This window comes from Lemur catta, chromosome 11 (genome assembly GCF_020740605.2).
Source record: "Lemur catta isolate mLemCat1 chromosome 11, mLemCat1.pri, whole genome shotgun sequence".
Classification (NCBI taxonomy): domain Eukaryota; kingdom Metazoa; phylum Chordata; class Mammalia; order Primates; family Lemuridae; genus Lemur; species Lemur catta.
In genome coordinates, this window is record NC_059138.1 from 41,402,776 (window position 1) to 41,425,270 (window position 22,495).

Sequence of the window (22,495 nt, forward strand, 5' to 3'; positions counted from 1 at the left end):
AAAAATGAAAGCATGCCAATTACTAATATGAAACATATTAAAGTATAAAATTCACTGATAAAGGTAAATATATAGTCTCATCCAGAATAACTCAATATTGTTATGGTGCTCTATATATCATATATATCTCTATATGAAGATTAAAAGTCAAAATAATAAAAAATAATAGCCATAATATACTGTTAAGAATTACATAATATAAAATGTAAATTGTGACATCAAAAATATAAATTGTGAAGGGGGCATGGTAAAAAGTCTAGAGTTTTTGTATGTGACTTAAGTTTTTATCAGTATAAAATAGTCTACTATAAGATGTTTTATGTAAGCCTCCTGGTAACCACAAAGCAAAAAACTATAGCAGATGAACAAACAATAAAGAGAAAAGAATCAAACTTTAGCACTAAAGAAAATCACCAAATCACAAAGATAAACAAGAGATGAAGAAATAAACAAAGGATCTATAAAACAACTAGAAAACAATTAACAAAATGGCAGTATTAAGTTCTTATCTATCAAGAATTACTTTGAATATAAATGGATTTGAATATCCAATCCAAAGATACAGAGTGGCTGGATAAATTTTAAAAAAACATGAGATCTAACTATATGCTGCCTATAAGAGATCCATGTTAACCTAAAGGACACAAGTAAGTTGAAAATAAAAGGATGAAAGAAGATATTTCACAAAACCGGTAAACAAAAGAGAGCAAGGGTGGCTATGCTCACATCAGATAAAATAGACTCACTGGGGAAAGCACAGTCCATTTGATAAATGGTGCTGGGAAAATTAGGAATTCACGTGCAATGGAATGAAATTAGATGGCCATCTCTCACAAAAATCAATTAAAAATAGGAAAAAACTTAAATGTAAGACCCAAAACTATGGAAATATTAGAAGAAAACATGGGAAAAATGCTTCATGATATTGGTTTAGGCAATTAATTTTTTTGATACGATCTACAGTGCACAGGTAACAAAAGCAAAAATAGACAAATGAGATTACATCAAACTAAAAAGCCTCTGCACAGTAAAGGAAATGATCAGCAGAGTGAAGAGACAATCTACAGAATGGGAGAAAATATTTTCAAACTATACATCTGACAAGATGTTAATATCCAGAATATACAAGGAACTTAAACAACTCAATAGCAAATAATAATAATAATGATAATAATAATAAAAAGTAAAATAAAATGAAAAATGGGCAAAAGACCTGAATAGACATTTCTCAAAAGAAGACATACAAATGGCCAAAAAGTATGTGAAAAAATACTCAACATTACTAATCAGGGAGATACAAATCAAACCATAATGAGATATCACCTCACCCCTATAAGAATGGCTAATTACAAAAATAGCCAAAAGATCAATATTGGCCACTATGTGGATAAAAAGGAACACTTGCACACTGTTGGTAAGAATGTAAATTAGTATAGCCATCATGGAAAACAGTATAAAGGTTCCTTAACATATTAAAAATAGAACTACTATATAATCCCACTACTGGATATATACCCAAAGGAATGAAATCGGTATGTTAAAGAGATAACTGCACTTCCATATTTATTGCAGCACCATTCACAATACCCATGATATGGAATCAACCTAAATGTTCATCAGTGGATGAATGAATAAAAAATGTGGTATATGTATACCATGGAATACTATTCAGCCATAAAAAGGAATGAAATCCTGTTGTTTGTGATAACATGGATGAACCTGGAGGATATTGCATTAAGTGAAATAAACCAGGAACAGAAAGAGAAATACAGCATAATCTTACTCAAATGTGGAATCAAAAAAAATTTGTTCTCACCGGAATAGAGAATAGAACAGTGTATATCAAAGGCTGGGAAAGGTAGCAGGAAGGAGGGATAGGGAAAGGTTGCTCAAAGGGTACAGAGTTACTGTTAGATAGGAGAAAATAGTTCTAGTGTTCTTTTGCACAGTAGGATGACTATAGTTAACAATAATGTATATTTCAAAAATGGCTAACAGAGAGGAATTCGAATGTTCCACCACAAAAAGCAATAAATGTTTGTTAGGTGATGGATACCAAGATTACCCTGGGTTGATTGTTATACATTATCAAAACATCACATTTTACCTTATAATATATATGATTATTATGTAACAATTAAAAATAAAATAAAACTTAAAAAAATAAGTATTTATAAAGAAATGAGAGAATGAATCTCTTGTGCAGAGATACATTATAAATATACATTTTTTAAATAGAAAAAGATTGAAAAAAACAAAAATATCCATTAGTGGGTATCTGATTAAGTATTCAAATAATGAGCTGTATTTCTGAACTAATACACAAAAAGTTTTCAAAAGAAGACAGACTCATGGCCAACAAATATATGAAAAAATGTTCAACATCTCTAATCAGGGAAATGTGAATCAAAACCACAATGAGATATCACTTAACTCCAGTGAGAATGGCATTTATCAAAAAGTCCCAAAACAACAGATGTTAGTGTAGATTGCAGAGAGATAGGAATACTCATACACTGCTGGTGGGACTGCAAACTAGTACAACCTCTATGGAAAGTAATATGGAGATACCTCAAAGAGCTACAAGTAGAACTACGATTTGATCCAGCAATCCTCCTACTGGCTACCTAGCCAAAGGAAAAAAAGATATTCTATAAAAAAGACATCTGCACTCGAATGTTTATAGCACCATAATGCACAATTGCAAAGATGTGGAAACAACCCAAGTGCCCATCAATACATGAGTGGATTAATAAAATGTGGTGTATGTGCACCATGGAGTACTACTCAGCCATAAAAAACAATGGTGAACTAGCACCTCTTGTATTATCCTGGATGGAGCTGGAGCCCATTCCACTAAGTGAAGTATTACAAGAACAGAAAACAAGCACCACATGTACTCACCATCAAATGGTATTAACTGATCAACACTTATGTGCACATATAGTAATAACTTTCATTGAGTGTCAGGCAGGTGGGAGGGAGGAGGAGGGGATGGGTATATTCATACCTAATGGATGCCCTGTCTGGGGAATGGACATGGTTGTAGCTCTAACTTAGGTGGGGCAAAGGCTATATATGTAACCTAAACATTTGTACCCCCATAATATTCTGAAATTTAAAAAAAGAAAAAAAAACCCTCTAAAATAAATTAATTTGATAAAAGGAAGGCACAAGGCCATAATACAAGTCCAATACATTAAAAAAAACTAAAATCACATAAAACATGTTCTCCACATGAAATTACTACAAATAAATAATTAAAAAAGAATTAGAAAATTCCAAATGTTAAAAAAATAAACAATTTTCTAAGTAAACTATTGATGAAAGAAAAAATTAAAAGGGAAATAAGAAAATATCTTGGACTGAGTGAAAAAGGGAAACACAACATATAAAATTTATGGGATTCAGCTAAAGAAGTACTTCAAGTAAAATTTATAACTTTAAGTAATTTTATTAGGGATTACTAGAATCATGAAGCTTCCATATCAAGAAGTCAGAAAAGGAAAAGTAAATCAAATACCAACTAAACAGAAGAGAGGAAATTATAAAGATCAGAGTGGAAAACATTGAAATAGAAAACAGAAAAACAGAAAGAAAAGTCAACGAATCTAAAAGTTGGTTCTTATAAAGGAATTCCATAAAATTTTTATGAAATTTTATGCTAATAAATTCAACTTAAATGAATTATAAAATTCCTAGAAATAAATGAACAAAACTGATTCAAGAGAAATAGAAAATTGGAATAGGCCTAAATCAAGAAAAGAAATTAAATTAGTAATTATTAATAATAATCTTTTTACAAATAAAAGTCCAACTCAGATGATTTCATTGGTGAATTTTAACAAACTTTTAAGGAAGAAATAATATCAATGCTACACAAACTCTTTCAGAAAATAGATGGGAAGGAAACACTTTCCAACTCATTCTGTGAGGCCACATTATCCTGACACCAAAACCAGAGGAAGAAATCACATGAAAAGAAAATGAGAGGACAATCTCCCCTCTCCCAAAACAAGTTAAGAAATTCTTAACAAAATATAAGCAGATAGAATCTAGCAACACACAAAAAAGAATTACATACCATGATCAACTGGTGTTAGCCCAGGAATGTAAAACTAATTCAATATCTAAAAATCATGTCATGTAATATACCATTATTAATACAACAAAGGACAAAAACTACATGATAATCTCAACAGATGCAGAGAAACATTTGATAAAACTCAAGAACCATTGATTATTAAAATGTTCACCAAACTAAGAATAGAAGGGAAATATCTCAACCTGATAAAGGGCATATAAAAATACCACACTTAAAATTATACTTATGGTGTAAAAATAATGCTTTCCTCCTAAAACTGGCAAGAAGACAAGGATGTCTGCTCATATCTCTTCTATTCAACACCATGATGGAAATTTTAGCTGGTGTTATAAAATAAGGAAAAGAAATCAAAGGCATACAAATTGGAAAGGCTGAAATAAAACTGTCTTTATTACCAGATGACATAATAACTATGTAGAAAATATTATGGAATCTATAAAAAGCCTCCAGATTCACTAAAAAGTGAGTTTTATAAAGTTGCAGTATACAAGATCAAAAACAAAAAACAAACGCATTCCTACATATTAACAATGAACAATCTGAAAATGACATTAAGAAAACAATTCCATTCACAATACCATCAAAAAGAATATAATTTCCAGAAATAAGTTTAACAAAAGAAGTAAAGGATCATACATCAAAAACTACAAACCATTACTGAGAGAAATTAAAGATCCAAATAAATGAAGAGATATACCACATTCATGAATTAAAAGGTTCAATGTTAAGTTGGCAATTCTACACAAATTGTTCTATCGATTCAATGTAACACCAGAATGTCAGTAGGCCTTTTATGTAACAGAATAATTAAAAATCCAATCCTAGTATTTCTATAGACATACAAAAGACAGAATAGCCAAAATCATTTTGAAAGAAGAGAAAAAAAGTTGAAAGACTCACACTTCCTGATTTCAAGACTTAATATAAAGTTAAAGTAATCTAGAAAGCATGATATTAACATAAGAATAGACATATAGTTGAATGGAACAGAATAGGGAGTCTAGAAATAAAGCTTCACATTTCTCATGATTCATTTTTGACAAAAGTGCTGAGACAGTTCAAGGGAAAAGGATAGTTTTTTTAAACAAATGGTGCTAGCACAATTGGATATACATATGCAAAAAATGAATTTAGACCCTTAACATCGTACACAAAAATTATCTTCAGATGGTTTGTAGACTAAATATAAAGAGCTAAGACTATACAATTTTGAGAAGAAAACATAGGAAAAACTCTGTGACCTTGGGTTAGGCAAAGATTTCTTAGATATAACACTAAAATAATGATCCATATAGGGGAAAAAAACCGATAAATTGGACTTTATCAGAATTAAAAACTTGTGTGCTTCAAAGGCAACATTAAGAAAATGAAAAGACAAGCTACAGTGAGAAAATATTTGTAAATCATGTATCTTATAGAAGTCTTGTACTCTGAATATATGAAGAACTTTCACAACTTAACAAGAAGACAAATAGCCCTATATACAAATAGGCAAAATATTTGAATAAACATGTTACCAAAGAAGATATATAAATGCTAATAAACACATGAAAATATGGTAAACATGAAAAGATTAGAGAAATGTAAATTCAAACCACAAAAAGGTATCACTACCCACTCACTACAGTGACTATAATAAAAAAGACTGATTATATCAAGTATGGGCAACAATGGGAAGAAACTGGAAACCTTATACGTTGCTGATAGGAATATAAAATGGTATAGCCATTTCGGAAAACATTATGACAATTTCTCAACAATTTAAATATACTATCTTCATACAACTCAGTAATATCTCTCTTTAGGTATCTACCCAAGAAAAATGAAACATGCACACACGAATACTTATATTCAAATGTTCATAATGACATTATTCATCAAAGCCAAAAACTGAAAATAACTCAAATGTCCATCTACTAATGAATGGACAATAAAAGTTAATATATCCACACAATTGAGTACTACTCAGGCATAAAAGAAACCACTCAAACATGCACCAAAATGGATAACTCTCAACGGCATTATGCTATGCAAAATACTATTAACATATACTGTATGATTCCATTTATTTAAAAACTCTAGAAAGGTAAAACTGCTCAGAAAGCAGATTAGGGGTTACCTGAGCTTAGGGGTAGGAGTGAGGATGGGTGGAAAATGGGCACGAGGGAATTTGGGATGGTGGATGTTCTAAGGATTATGGTGATTGTTACAGAATTATATCATTTTAGCTAAACTTATTAAAGTATACACTTACACTGGTAAATTCCATAGTATGTAAATTATACACATGATGTACATAAAAATTAATTATTCCACCCTAATAACCAAGATATTTTTAAAGACACGTGTGTATATCATCCCATCTTTATTAAACATACTATATATATTCAGATACGTGTGCTAGTAGACTAAAGACTTTCTGGGAATATACATACAAAAAGTTTGCCTCTCAGAAAAAGGACTGAAAGTCTGGGATAGGACATGAAATTACTTTTTATTGTATACTTTCTGCCACTATTTGCTTAAAAAAAGTAAACCATGTACATTGTCACTTTATAAATAAAAGATCCTGGTAAATAATTAAAAACAAACAACTACAGTCCTGATATAAGGACCCAGGCCTGTTACTCTGCTCTTGAAGATGCCTAATTGAATGATGTCAGAAGCACTTCTGAGTAGCCCATAATAAGATAATCAAAGTGAATTTCATCACAAAAGCATGATGCTAGTTCATATTAATTTCAGAGAGATGAGTGCAAATTGTGGGAGTTCAGGGAAGCTCAAGAGGTTTTCAACTAGAAGTGCTAGAAGCATCACAGAGTACTACATTCTGCAATTCTACACCAGCCAGAAAATACAAGCAAGTCCTTCATCCCCAAATACAAACAAAACTTTGATTACTTGAGGATTAAATGGGGCAGGGCAGGTAGGAGGATGAGTGAGAACAGGGTAGCCCAGCTGACAGCAGGCACACAAGAAACCTTTTCAGAAAGGTACAAATTACAATCAGATAAATAGAGGATTTCAAAGTACTTTTCTCCTGCTATGCCATGCTTTTAGAAGAAGCCATTATATATAAAAAGTGTCCGAATTTGTTTTTCCATGAATCAGTGGATACTGTACCGTGATTTTCAATTATACCTTTTAATGTCAAGGACCTATTCCAAATACCTGATTTTTCATTGAACACTATGAAGATATGGCTATTTAACCAGGAATATTTGTTTTAATCTTAAGCAACGACAGAAATGAAATACACTGTCAACATTTAATTATCAAAATTCAAGTGCTATTTTGTAACAATGCCTTAAGAAGGTCAAATTTAAGATTATTTTGCTATCATGTTAATTGCCCCTTTTAATATAGGAATATAATATTTTGTAGAGTGTTGTTGACAAATGTCTGGTATTTTTTGTCCATTCCCAAACAAGAAATCAACAATGTGATGCCTCCTTGAAGGGGAAATACCTGCAGAGAAGGCCAAATAAATCATAAAAGGTGCTTCTTTCTTTCCATTTTGACTGCTTTCACTTGCATTTCAAACAGACAGGGCTTTCATGCCGCTTTGAGTGCTTTGAACAGGAAAACACTTGTTTGCCACACATATATTCTTCGCACATGAGTTCCTCACTGTACTGATCCTCCCGACCCATCCCTGCTGTAGCTTCTGTGTTAATTTAGACTCAACGCACACTTAGTGAGCACCTATTGTGGGCCACTTAAGACCAGGAACAATACCATTTTGTTATTACCCAACTATGACAGATGAGACAGCTGAGGCTCATGGACTTTAAGTGTCCTAATTCCCCAAATTGGTAGGTGGGAAAGCCAGGACGTAGCCTGAGCCTTTTCTTTTACACTCTGTTGTTGGGTATCCTCTTTATCTATGGCCCCTTTCCTCCCTCATCCCCCTAGTTTCACTGGTCATCAAGAGCAGGTAGCAGAGAAGTCAAGGAGGGGCCCTCTGCTTCGCCCCATTCCCTTCCCCATAGGGAAGGCAGAGGGGAAGAAACACCCAGGGCTCAGAGCTTCCACACACTCTCCACTGTTCCCATTGCCATACTTCACCCAGAACACTCAGGCCAGAACTTCAGCCCTTCAGCCCTCACCCTGTTCCATAACTTTCTTCCCAGATCATGGGAGGCCCTATGGGTAACTGTTGCCAGAGCAGTCCCTGTAGCAGAGGAAGAAATGTCCCGGACAACCCTACCCCAAACTCTGAAAAGATTTTCCTATAGCAACACAGCTCCCAGTGGTCCTTATGGGGATTATCAAGACTATGCTTGGGCTTGGTAGGGGTTAAACCAGCTTCCACCCACCAACCTGGAATCCTAAGTACAATTCAAAGCATTGCTTCCTTTGGAAAAGCATGTTTCTTAATGAAATCAATGGGAAACGAGTTTGAGTTCTCTACAACTGATGCACTAATGAGCTTTTGAAACAAAACACATTCATAGTTGTGGATTTAATCTTTAACTTGCCAAGTTCATATCAATATGTTTGTAAGACTGAAAAACTATTATTACTGTGTTCAATATAACATAGGAAAAGATATATTCTCCAAACTAAAAAGCACAGCTTCCTGTACTCATGTTTTTCTCTCTTACTCTTTTACCTTTACTTTTAAAGGTATGATTTCATTCAATTCCAGAGAAACCTTCATTTTGACAATATTATGAAAGGGCCCTACTATTTTACCCACATATGTTATTGCTGAGCCACAGTTTGTCTTACCTCCTCGATGGATAATCAAAGAAGTCTCACTTCCAATGGGACAGTCCTTAAGTATATCCACTACTTCTGTATGGCTCAGGTTCTGTACATTCTGCTGGTTGATCTCAACAATGAGGTCACCTTCACACAGGCCAGGGCATCCCTGAATGTCAAGTATTTGTTTCACCCGCTGTCCTGTAGGACTGTCGGCAATAGTGAAGCCAAAGCCCTGGGCTCCTTTCACAATGGTTAGGGTCATAAGTTCAGCTTGGGTGGCCCCAGAAGAAGCCATAGACACATTGTCATCATGGACGGGTGGTGGATACGTGCCATCTAGCTGACCATCAGCTGGCATGGAGTGCAAAGAATGAGGCGGCCGATCTGTTATATCTGGAATCGACTGTGAGGTCCGAGAAATGTATTCCAAATACGTTTCATAGTTATGTCTTCCATTGACCATCACTGGAGGTGGCCTCTCCATTATTGCAAGGGGTGGCACCATGCTGTTAGCAGGATCTTCAGGATCAAAGGGCAAAGGGTAGCCACGACACAACACCAGGTTGACACTCTGACCAATAGGAACAGACTGGAAAAGTTTGACAACATCTGCATGAGTGTGCCCAAGGACACAAACTTCATTAATATAGACAATGACATCACCTGCAAGGAAAAAAGAAAGAGATTGACAACATGAGGTAAGTTCAATTAACACTGACATAGAGAAATGGAATTATTTATGAGACTAGTGACAGAGGTGCTCTGTTTCTCAGTAAGCAGTGAGAAAATCAATTAGAATAATACTTAAATTCACTGTAGGTGACTCAAGGTTACAACAGGTCTGCCAACAAATATAATGATCAAATGCTGGAAAAAATGCTGTTTGGTTATTCTTAAAGTTCAGAAACAACTTCACATTCAGAAAAAAGGCTCAGAAAAAAAAAAGGTTAGAAGAATTTGTACCTTGAAGAAGCACATGTTCGATGCTTCTTTTTCATCTTCATTTCCGTCTTCAGTGCAATTCAGTTAATGGAAATTTCAAACTATTGAGAAGTGGTGCCCATGAGTTTGGGATGAAAAAGAAAGCCCTGATATATGGGGTTTTTGGTATAAGTTGAATGAGTCAATTGCCAATTGCCTTTTTTCTTTTTTATGGAAGAGAAAAACATTTGCCCATTTATTTTTTTTCCATCTATAGCACGTGAAAATACAAAGCTTCCATGTATATGCAAGCAAAGGTTAAGAGCACAAGTTTTGGGGTCAGGGAGCTGGGTTGATATCCTGGTTCTGCTACTTAACAGATATGGGATATTGGGAAAGTTACTTACCACAGTTTTTCATTTGTAAAGAGGATGAAATGAGGTAACACAGGAAAGTCCCTGGCACAGTGCCTAATACACAAGTGCTCAATAAATGTGGACCATTATTAATATTATTGTTATTAAAATAGAATGGATGAGGCCGGGCGTGGTGGCTCACGCCTGTAATCCTAGCACACTGGGAGGCCGAGGCGGGTGGATCGCTCAAGGTCAGGAGTTCAAGACCAGCCTGAGCAAGAGCGAGACCACGTCTCTACTAAAAATAGAAAGAAATGATCTGGCCAACTAAAAAATATATATATAGAAAAAATCAGCCAGGCATGGTGGCGCATGCCTGTAGTCCCAGCTACCTGGGAGGCTGAGGCAGTAGGATCGCTTAAACCCAGGAGTTTGAGGTTGCTGTGAGCTACGGTGATGCCATGGCACTCACTCTAGCCCGGGCAACAAAGTGAGATTCTGTCTCAAAAAAATTAAAAAAAAAAAAAAAAAAAAATAGAATGGATGAAATTTGGATCCCCGGCTTTCACATAAGAAGCTGTCATAGGGCTCATACTCTCATCTTAAATTGATATTTCTGTTGAGCATTTTCAATAAAGGCATTTGTCCTCTTTCTGCAATGAATTATCACAGATTTGCAGAAGTCTACTGGTTAGAAGCTAACTTTATGATATTAGAAATATCCTGAATGCAAATTATTCATTATAAAATATAATCAGAGAAACAATTTTTCCTCCTTAAAATGCAGAAAATCATGGTTGTTTGAGATAATTGTTTTAAAAATTTCAGTTATGTATGAATAACAACTTTATTTTTAGAGAACTGTTCTATCATGGATTGGTATTTTTATCCTCACAAAATATAGTACTTGAAAATTGAACTTGCAAATTGAGATTGTGCCTGACTATACTGAAGAGTATATGAGGGATGAAAAGACATGTTTTCACAGATTGTCAAATAAGTAACTCAACAGACATCAATTTATCAGGATAATTCTGAAATGGGTAGTGCAAATGGCTAGGGATTTTATTCTGAGACATCTTTGCCCATCAAAATTGCAAACACCAAAAATGAAAAACAGAGTTGAACTTTGAATTAAATACTTTTCTGGTCTTTCATAGGCATGTGGGTTGAAAGAATAACAAAACCCTGTATACCACCATCTAATTTAATGATTAGAACATTGCTCCTATTAGTTGAAACTCCCTGGACTAGCCCCTCTCCCCACACCTGTATTCCTCACTGCCCTTTCCAAAGATAACCATTGTCCTGTATCTGAGGCTTGTTATTTACATGCACTTTATATTTTATGTGTTATATAGGTACTCACCAAAACAATATATCTAAATACTATTTAATTCCTAAATAATAATAATCCCTACAAAGTGTTTTATATATTTTAAGCCTTTTTAAAATGGTATATATTTTAACATTCTATAATTTTTCTCAAAATATATTTGTGAATATATTTTGATACTTGTGCCTCTAGTTCATTAATTTTCATTGTAATATTGTATCTGTTGGATGGCTACATTACTGTTAACATTTATCCATTCTCCTGTTAATGGACACTGGAGTTCTTGCAAATTTTTGACTATTAAAGATAACTGCCTTGAACCTCTTTCCATGGTCCTTATGCACATGTGGGAGAGAGTTTTGAGGGATGTACCTTGGCACGGAATTGTAAGGCGTAGGCCATGTGCATCTTCAACTTTGTTACCTAATGGCAAATGGCTGACAAAATAGGTCAGAACAATTTACAGTCCCTTTAGTAGTGTATCAGAAATTTCATTGTTCCCCCTCTGAGACAATATGTGGTATTCTCAGACTTAATTTTCACTAATCTAATGGGTGTGATCATAGTGCTGATTTGCTTTTCCCAGACTGCTGGTGAGGGAGAGCATCTTTTCATAGGGTTATTGGCCGTTGGGGTTTCTCTTGGGTACATCTCATATCCTCAATCTTCCTACTCAGTGTCAGCGAATCTGAGTCTTTTTTCTTATACTGACTATTTTTGATGTCCCCCTTCATTCTTGATCCAACAATCTCTGTAGGTCTGGGAGGCTGTCTGAAATAGTAGAGATTATATGGGATATGAAGTCAAAAGATTTTGGTCTGAGTTTCAGCCCCAAAACTTACTAGCTTTGTGACTTCCAAAAACTGGCTTAAATCTTCTGTGACTCAGATTCTTCAGAAGTAATGAGGAACAATAAAAATAGCAACTTACTGTTCTCTGGGAAATAACAAACGAGATCATACAGGTGAAAGGGTTTGTAAGCTGTAAATTGTTATGCAAAAGATGATTGCTATTTCAGTAATTATTATCTGTCCTTGGTTATATCCTTCTATAAAATCAGGACAGTCCTATTAAGATATTCCCACCACAGCTGCAGTCTAGGATGACTTGAATATGATTGTGGAAATGATGGCTTTCTGAATGGGCAAGTGGAAAGCAGGAAGGTAACAGATGCCACTTTTCTCTAAGCCTCTCCCTAACTTCAATTACTGTTAACAAACCCGCCAGTCCCCAAGCAGGCTTTATCCTTCCCTGTGTTCTGCCAGAATTTCACAGGAAAAGAGAACTGAGGGTAATGTTCAAAGCTCTCAAGGTTCCATGTCTAAAAAGTAGTTATTTGAAACATAGTGACTAATGTTATCTATTTTTGAGTTTTAATGTGATCTTGCTATTTAGAAACAGAGTGAGGACTACTTGTAGTTCTTAGTAAGACTGCCTTTTAAGATTTATGGATATTTTCCACTCAGAACAATTTTTTCAAGTCATCAAGCAAGCAAGTGATAAGGCATTCTGCAATAATATCTTTGTGAAGACACACAGAAGCTTTGTGAATGTAAAAGATGAGTGGTCAGTTATCACAGGATAAAACTAACAACTTGACAGTGCTCAAACACCCACTCTAAAAAACATATCAATGGCTAGATAACGTGTCATGCCAAAAACTGGTGCAGACGGAGATGTAAGCAAACATTTGCTTATTCAGGTAGAACTGACTGGGTAGGATATTTATAGACTGTGCTGTATGAATGTCATTTACATGATGTGAAATAAAAATATGAGACATCTGGTATATGTCATCTGATAGGGACATGCCAAGTCCTGGGATAGACTGTGTTTAAGAACACAGAAAGGGATATCATCAGGAAAATTGGCTCTAGCTGTATCTAACCCGTTAGCCTATTTATGAGGAAAAATTGGAAGAGTGACTTGATGTCTTCATCTTTCAATTTCTTCATTTATAAAATGGGAATTAAAACATCTCGATTTCCTGTTTTGCAGGGCTACTGTGAAAATGATATTATCCTTTTGAAAATAAGATGATACATTTCTTTTGAAAGCTAAGCACGTTTTCATTATTATATTGTCTGAAAGGTTATATTGTTTCCTAAATGGCTGTTCACTTTAGGCCATATTTAGGTTGGACAGTTTTAGGGCTACTGACCTCAGGCCTACTGGTCAGAGTAGGTGTGAGTGATGAGTTAGGGATACCCACAGATCTGGTCTCATAATGACCGGATTTCCAATATGAGATTTCAAAGTACAGGGAGAGTGAGGCTGATGAAGTAGGTCCTATATGAGAAAAAGTTCTAAGATAATTTGTTTCTTTCTTAGTCATGGGAATCAAAATAAAGCTTTTGATACCTCATAGATGCCTCACCATTTTGGATAAAATAGGGCACTCTTTATAAAGCATTGTTTAAATTTGAGTTATTTTTGTACCTCTTCCCTCTGCTCCCACATTCTTTGAGTCACTGTAGCCTACAGAATCTTCCTTTTCAGCATCTCTCACCACTTGCTGTCTGCGTTCCTTAACCACCACCTTGGACCAGACTAGAATAATTTACTTCCTACTCAGCTCTTATCTTACAGTCTACTCTATTAAGTTCAAGCCACGGAGTCTCTAGACCTACTGTGTAACACTCTTTACCAACAGTCTTTCTAAAGTCTTTATCTTTGTCTTCACTACCCAGTGTCGCCATTCTTGTGAAGCTGGTGTCTTGACTCACAACTTACAACTTGCTACTTGCCTTTTAGTTGAATTCTGCTATTCCTCTACCCTCAAGTGCACTTCCTTTCTATGAATAACTCCATCCCAGCTAATTCATTTCTTTCCTCACCTCTTCAAAGATATCTTCCATAATTCCTTCTGCAATCACTCCTATTTCATGTTTGTGACTTGCAATGTGTCTCAGACTTTATTCCCTTGTGGGAGTTCCACCTGTTCCAAGTTTTCTCTACAACATACACAGAGTATCATTACTTTGTTGAGAATTCTTTAGGTATTTAGGATAGATTCTCATGGAATAAAGCATGGAAAGATTTAGTCAGGGGAAAACTGAAAAAGATTTCATAGCTAAATTTACTGCCTCCAGTTTAATGTTTCTGACTGCTGTTTTTGCCAAGACATACAGATTTTTGATAAAAAAAAAAAAAAAACTCGCTGACTACTTCTATCCTACCAATTACATACACTCTACATTTAAAAATTACCATTTTTTGAGTTTCCTCTTAGCTAATAAGATTTGACCGAGCTTTATTGCCTGAAGCTTATGTTAGTTTGTGTTTTTAATAATAGTATATAATTTTAATATAATCTGTACTTTTATTATAATATTGCACATCCATTTTAACTCTATTCCACAACCCCACAAACACATAATAAATTCTGACATGTACTTTTGGGGGTGTGCTACTCACCACCTCAATTAAATTGAAAATAACTGCTCTTCATAAAATTTATTCTCCAAAGTGAAACCTTATGGTATGTCACATAGGACAATAGAAATGAAGTTGGATCTCCTTTAGAACAATTGAGAGCAGTTGCTAAAATTTCCAAATGGTCTCCTTAGAATGAAAGTTGTAAAAACAGCCATCATTTGGAGGACACTTCTACCTTGGGGCTTCTGGACTTTACCGTGGTTCTATTGACTTTACATAACTGTCTTGCAGATAGCATTATTTCACACATCCATCACATTATGTAGAAATAGAAAAACAAATACTTTGGTATGAAAGGTATAAGAGGATACAATTCCTGCATCAGAAGAACTTTAATTTATTAATTTTTATGTGCTGCATTATAAATGACATAGTGAATGACAATGAGATGAATCAAGCTATAGGACTTAAAATAAGGTTCAGACGATGTCTTAATAATTTTCTATACATTATACATAATGGAGAGAGCACTGATCTAGAAGTCATGAGTTTTATGTCCTTACACTAGGTATGCTGATAACTAGTAGTATCAACACATTTCTGGGTCTTATTCCTCATTTATTCATTAATTTATTCAGCAAAGATTTACATATATTCAATTACTACCATGGGCCCACATCATGTTATAAAAAGGAAAGATTGGACGAGATGATCTCTATGATATTTTCTTCATTCTAAAATGCTAAGACAAAGGCCCCTTGATTCTAGCTCTTACCTAGTTCATCAATTGGTTCTTTCCTTTCTTTTTCTACCACCACCACCTGAGGTCAGATCCTTACCATCTATTCTATGACCCTCTGCCGTGGTCTCTCAGCTTGGCTTCTTGATGTCACAGAGGGGAAAGAGCAAAGGGAAGCCCAGCATATTTCATGACTAAGTGAGCTTGTGGGATCATGGGGCTCCCTAGTCTGCCTCCATATTGACCTCTAGGAGTACCTGGGACATTGCTAATAAATATCCTTTTCTGGTCAAGCTTGGCTTAGAGATCAGGAAGGTGTGAATATTCTGCACATCAAGGGTATTAGTGTCATTGGCTGCAAAGCACTGGATACTGCCTTCCACCTGCTTCTCTGTCAACTCATCTTCCATACCACGCACTCTGATGTCCTTTCTACTTGACGTCCTTCAGTGCTTGCTCACAGAGATGCAGTTGAGTCCAAACACTCTAGGATGGCATATGAGGCTCTCAGTCCACATTTTCACCATCTCTGGCCTCCTCCCTGCTCTATGCTTCAGCTGGCTTAAGCTTCAGGCCACACCCCGACACATATCTTCTTTCCAGCCTCTGTGCTCTTGTTCCTGCTTCCCTCCTTGCTTTGTTCCCACTAACAAACTCCTAGTCACCCTCTGAGGCCAGCTTCACTTTTTGACCACTTTTATGACCACCTCCTTTTGCTGAGTGTTAGTTAATTACTTCTTTATGTATGTTAACTCCTCCCGACAGCACAATTCTTCCATCCATTTAACCACATTAACAGCACCTAGTATGTCTCTGACCACAGTGCCTACCATTTAGTCACTTAATATTTATCTGGCATTTACAAACTCCATCTTACCTAATCCTTATAAAATCCATATGAGATAACTATTGTTACCTGTACTTTATACACAGGGAAACTAGACTTAGGAGAGGTTAAGTGACCTCTCTAAAGTCACATTGACAATTAGGTCACATTCAGGAATTGAATCCAAGACTTCAATACAAATGTGAAGACTTTCAAACAGTTTGGGACATAGTTTCACTCTAGGACCCTTTCTATCACTCAAATCATCATTAGTCAGAATGTTGAGTAAAATATGTTTAATTCCTGAGTGTGAAAATTGGGAGATGAACTGCAATATTCTTTTGATTAGCTAAGTTAATGGAGGGAGGCAGTGAAGCAGATAATTGCAAACAGGAGAATCCGTCGTAGTAACTAGGTCCATTTTCTGCAGTCTTCCAAAATATGCTGCTTGGAAGAGGGTTTGGAGAATTCTCAGGTCGGAGATGACAGAGCACTGTAACCCACAAAACTTGTAACTGTCATGAAACATAGCCTGTAGTATAAATGATTTCAATAGCTGTGCGATCTTGGGCAAGCTATTTAACCTTTCTTGGTCTAATTTCTTTTCATGTAAAATGCAGAAGTCAGAAGAGATAGTTTCTAAGGTGCAGCTTTAAGAGTTCCTACATCTGGGGAGAATGTGGAAAGCTGTCCTGCTGAACTCATTGGGAAAGTTTAGTGGTGCAAACAGGTAGGTGACTGCAACACTCTGTCTGTAGGCAGAAGGACACCAAGATGATGGAGTAGCCACTTATTTCTCAAAAGAATGAAAGACTTCTTTAATCACATTTTATAATTTCATCTGTGTGACCCAGTGCAGATGCCTAATTAAAAGCTTTGTTTAAAAAATAATTTATGCTTAATCAGCACACATCCAACAATTACTCCCTGCCAGATGTGAAGTAGCCCCGCGATCTATTTACATTTCCTTTGTGTTTGGCATTGAGTGGTAAGATATATTTAAATACTTGCATTTTACTTTGTTGAAAAGGAGACAGAAAATACATTCTAAGAGAATCTAAAGGCCCTGATTATTTGCTGATCTAGCAAAGATGAAACAATACTTCAGATTAAAAACTATATAAGTAAAGCCACAAAAAGAAAGCACAAAAGACTTTCTTGCAAAGCACTAAAGAGCAGAGACTTTCTAAATAGCTTGCTTACTTTGGGAATTCAGTAGCATAAAATGGTCAGTGACTCTGGCATTTCTCTAAAAGAATGTAATGAATTTTAAACAAAAAATGTCAAATATTTTATCAGGGGGATCATATAAACTGAAAATAGGTTACTAGAAGAAAATAAAAACAAAAGCTTTTTTTAAAAAAAAAAATCTTAAAACCCTGAAAGTTTATGAGAGCAAGGTAAAAATGTGTTGTAGCATTTCTCTGTGCTCTCTTGTGTGTCATGAACATACCTGTGGGCTCAACTACACATAACCAGCACCCTCCAAAAAACTTCAAGTTGCAGAAGTATCGTGTAAGAAACAGGCATCGTTTTATGTAGACATTAAGCAACATGCATGCTTATTTTCAAATAGCAGTAACTATATTCCTGAATACACATGATTCTTTTTTTACATAAATGGCTCCTAGAGGCCAACACGTTACCTGTCACCGTATTCTGATTTTACTCCGACACAGTGTATCAAGTGGTGATAAAACCTCCCCTGAAATGTCTGGACAGCCGAAAGGGGTGGAGCTGGGAACTGTCTCTGGACTTGCTTACCAACAGTTTATTCTACTCTATACACAACTGTCAATAGCCTGCATTTCTGTCTGAGCAAGAAAAATGAATAACAAGGAGAAAGAAACCAAGAGAGAGAGAAAAAGAATTGATACGTCCATTTCATTTCAAACTGCTGCCTCCTGCCAAATGGTTGAAAGTTTTTGTCATTGTGTGCGTCTTTGTGTGTATTTGCTACCTGACCTACATACCTACACACACTTTTAAGACTAGTAGTGTTTTTAAGTCAGAGGAAAGTAGAATTTAGTTTTTGATACTGTGAGATTGATAGAGAAGAAGGGAGAAAATCTCTACTTCAAGACTTCAGATAACATTCTGTGAAGCTGTTTCCTTGAATCGCTTTTGAGAAAAGGTACTGTTGCTTCCTTGTCAGCTGGGTACTGGTCCTGGGTATCCAGACTGGGGGTGGGAGGATGTCTATTGGTGGAACTGCTCAGTCTGAGAAGCTCTGGCCCCTCGGTCTCTATCACCCTATGCAGCATTTCTGGAAAGCGTTCAGACTAGTGCTTCCATTGCAAGCCAATCAACAAGCCTTAACTGGTAGTGTAACACATCCGATTATGTTGATCTACTCCTTCACTCCCTCCATTTGTGTGAAATTACAGGGCCCCTGCTGCCTTGCTGAAATGAGGGCTGCCAGAATATTTCTCCCATATGGATTTTAGAAGTGGTGCAGCATTAAGTTGCTGAGCTTCATAAAATGGCTGGCAGAAAGTACAAATGTGCCGTGCTAAAAATGTGACTGTACATTGCATACACATAGGTCCAAGGTCTGACGGGAGAGCCTTTCTAACTTAAGGGAGAAACAGACTTGGCAGATGTGCATCTTCACCGACAGATTTTCTTTGTTCAAACTTGGACCCTTTTATCTCCAATTTCAGTTTCTGAAAGAGCAATATTTTATGCAAGTATCAAGGAGTTAGCCTGCTCATTGGGCCATATACACCAAGGATTGCCAATTAAAAATCCCTCAAACACATGGCAAAAGGGAAAAAAATGTCTTGGCTGTGCTGAAATTTTGGAATCCAGAGAAAGATAATTATTATCTCATATATGTGGAGAGAAAGGGAAAAACAATATGGTACTTTATAATATCAGACATCTAGGACTTCCTCCATGGGGTGTAGCCCTCATCATCACCATCTCTATGTTCGACACTGTGCATAGATTCTTATGGGGATGAATAATGTCACTATAATAATAGTAATAATAATAATAGTGTTGGAGTTTCAGGAAAATATGAAGCAATTTCACTGCAGACAATGGAAGATTATTTTATTCTCAGATACAACAGACAAATGGCACAGAGAAAACCAATCTAATCCCTGCTGTTTCCAATGTTACCATTATTATAGCCTATGGAGACTGATTGGAATAAGTTAGCAGAGAATCATCTGCTAAGATGATTTTAAGTTGCCCCCTCCCTCTAGCTACCACTACTGAATATTTGTCTGTGTAACTATATATGTAAACAGATCCACATGTTTATATACAATGCATTTTACATTCCAGCAAAATATAGTTAACAATAGAGTCAGTAACTGAAAAATTTTTTATTTTTAAACCTAAATCTAATATTATTTTTATAATTATAGCACTAGCCCTTTATTTTATATTGAGTTTCTGCAAATCATTGTACAATGCAACAATCATAACCATATGGTGGCAGATTAATCAATTGAAAAGTGAAAGTTTTAGATAGTCTCTTGAGGATTTTTTCTTTTTTTTTTGGTCTAAATAATGCAAAACAGTTTATTAAATTGTTTCTACTGACAGCATTGTACTGGCACAAGAATACAGATATAGATCTTTGGAACAAGACTGAGAACCCAGATATAAAACCATCCTCATATTGTCATCTAATCTTCGACAAAGCAGACAAATATATACATTGGGGAAAAGAATCTCTATTCAATAAGTGGTGCTGGGAAAACTGGATAACCACATGCAGAAGATTGAAACTGGATCCCCATCTCTCACCTCTCACAAAAATCAGCTCACAATGGATAACATACTTAAACCTAAGGCGTGAAACCTTAAGAATTTTAGAAGAAAATGTTGGAAAAACTCTTATAGACATTGGCCTAGAGAAAGAATTTATGGAGAAGACCCCAAAGCAATCACAGCAGCAACAAAAATAAATAAATGAGACCTGATCAAATTAAAAACCTTCTGCATAGCCAAGGAAACTATCATTAAAGCAAATAGACAACCTACAGAGTGGGAGAAAATATTTGCATTCTACACATCCGATAAAGGGCTGATAACAAGAATCTATATAGAACTTAAGAAAATTAACAAGAAAAAAATAAAACAATCCCATAAATAAATGGGCAAAGGACATGAACAGAAACCTTTCAAAAGAAGACAGAATAATGGCCAGCATACATTTAAAACAGTGCTCAACATCTCTAATTATTAGGGAAATGCAAATCAAAACCACAATGAGATATCACCTAACTCCAGTGAGAATGGCCTTTATCAAAAAGTCCCAAAACAACAAATGCTGGCGAGGATGTGGAGAGATAAGAACACTCTTACACTGCTGGTGGGACTGCAAATTAGTACAACCCCTGTGCAAAGTAATTTGGGGATACCTCAAAGAGCTAAAAATAGAAATACCATTTGATCCAGCAATCCCACTACTAGGCATCTACCCAAAGGAAAAAAAGACATTCTATAATAAAGACATCTGCACCAGAATGTTTATGGTAGCACAATTCACAATTGCAAAGATGTGGAAACAACCCAAGTGCCCATTAATACATGAATGTATTAATAAAATGTGGTATATGTATACCATGGAATACTACTCAACTATAAAAAACAATGGTGAACTAGTACCTCTTATAATATCCTGGATAGAGCTTGAGCCCATCCTTTTAAGTGAGGTATCACAAGAATGGAAAAACAAGCACCACATGTACTGGCCATCAAATTGGTACTAACTGGCCGGGCATGGTGGCTCACGCCTGTAACCCTAGCACTCTGGGAGGCCGAGGCAGGCGGATTGTTTGAGCTCAGGAGTTCGAGACCAGCCTGAGCAAGAGCGAGACCCAGTCTCTACTAAAAATAGAAAAAAAATTATACGGACAGCTAAAAACATATATATATATATATATATATATATAAAATTAGCCGGGCATGGTGGTACATGCCTGTAGTCCCAGCTACTCGGGAGGCTGAGGCAGGAGGATTGCTCGAGCCCAGGAGTTTGAGGTTGCTGTGAGCTAGGCTGATGCCACGGCACTCTAGCCCGGGCAACAGAGTGAGACTCTGTCTGAAAAAACAAACAAAAAAAAATTTGTACTAACTGATCAACACTGAGGTGCTCACATGGTACTAATATTCACTGGGTGCTGGTCAGGTGGGAGGGGGCTGGTGGGGATGGGTAAACTCACAACTAACGTATGTGGAGAGCACTGTATGGGGGAAGGGCACACTTGTAGCCCTGGCTTGGGTAAGGCAAAGACATTATATATAACCAAAATATTTGTACCCCCATAATATTCTGAAATTAAAAATAAATAAATAAATTGTTTCTACTGAATAAATACACTGTCAGAGATCAGAGAGAAATGAGTAAATTGACTAATAACAATAGCTACTATTATGTGCTAAGAATGATAACTGTGTGCCAAGAAGCCGGTCAAGCACTTCAGAGACTTCATCTCATTTTAATCCTTGAGTCAGTATGATGAACAACATACTGTCCCCATTTTATAGAAGAAGCTATCATGGTTTTACAGAGCCAAGTTCCACAATTACAAAGTGACTGAGCTGCTGGATCTCTAGTGTGTTTGGGGTTATTTTCAGGCTTGTCTTTCAACTATGTGGATGTTTGGTTATATAAACTTATAAAATTTCAAGATTCATCTGTTTATTTGGACATTCCTTAAGACTTAGACTGGGGTTAATCACTTGGAATTTTGTTTACCTAATTTCACATGTTTGACTGCCTGAACTGAATAGTGTTATATAATGTAAACATACATGATATCTTATCCTGACATAACAGTCTTTTTTTTTATTCACAAGTTGTGGCCCATGGGAGGAAATCACCCAGTAACAGAATTATCTATATTTGAATTGGCTAGTCAGCCTGCCCATGTGCTAAAGCAAGCAAATCAGAACAAAACAAAAATGAAATGCCAAGCCTGCCAAAGAAGACCAATGGGGGTATAACTTTGAGGTCATAAACATCTAATAAATGCAACAAAGAAAACAATGAGAATTATTTTAACATATTTTATAAGATGCTTAAGCTTTGAAAATCTGTCTTTTATGAATTCTAAAAGGCTGAAGAATTGTTGGGATTGGGACTTCATATACCAACTGCTAC

The 22,495-nt window shown here is 35.8% G+C and overlaps 1 protein-coding gene across 1 annotated transcript in view; it reads right to left on the reverse strand.

The window, feature by feature from the left end:
- MAGI2 (membrane associated guanylate kinase, WW and PDZ domain containing 2) overlaps positions 1 to 22,495 on the reverse strand; it is an 836,940-nt gene that overhangs the window by 159,575 nt on the left and 654,870 nt on the right. The window contains exon 9 of the mRNA XM_045564147.1: positions 8,840 to 9,478. Coding sequence (XP_045420103.1) covers positions 8,840 to 9,478 — 639 coding nt within the window. The remainder of the gene's footprint in view (positions 1 to 8,839; positions 9,479 to 22,495) is intronic.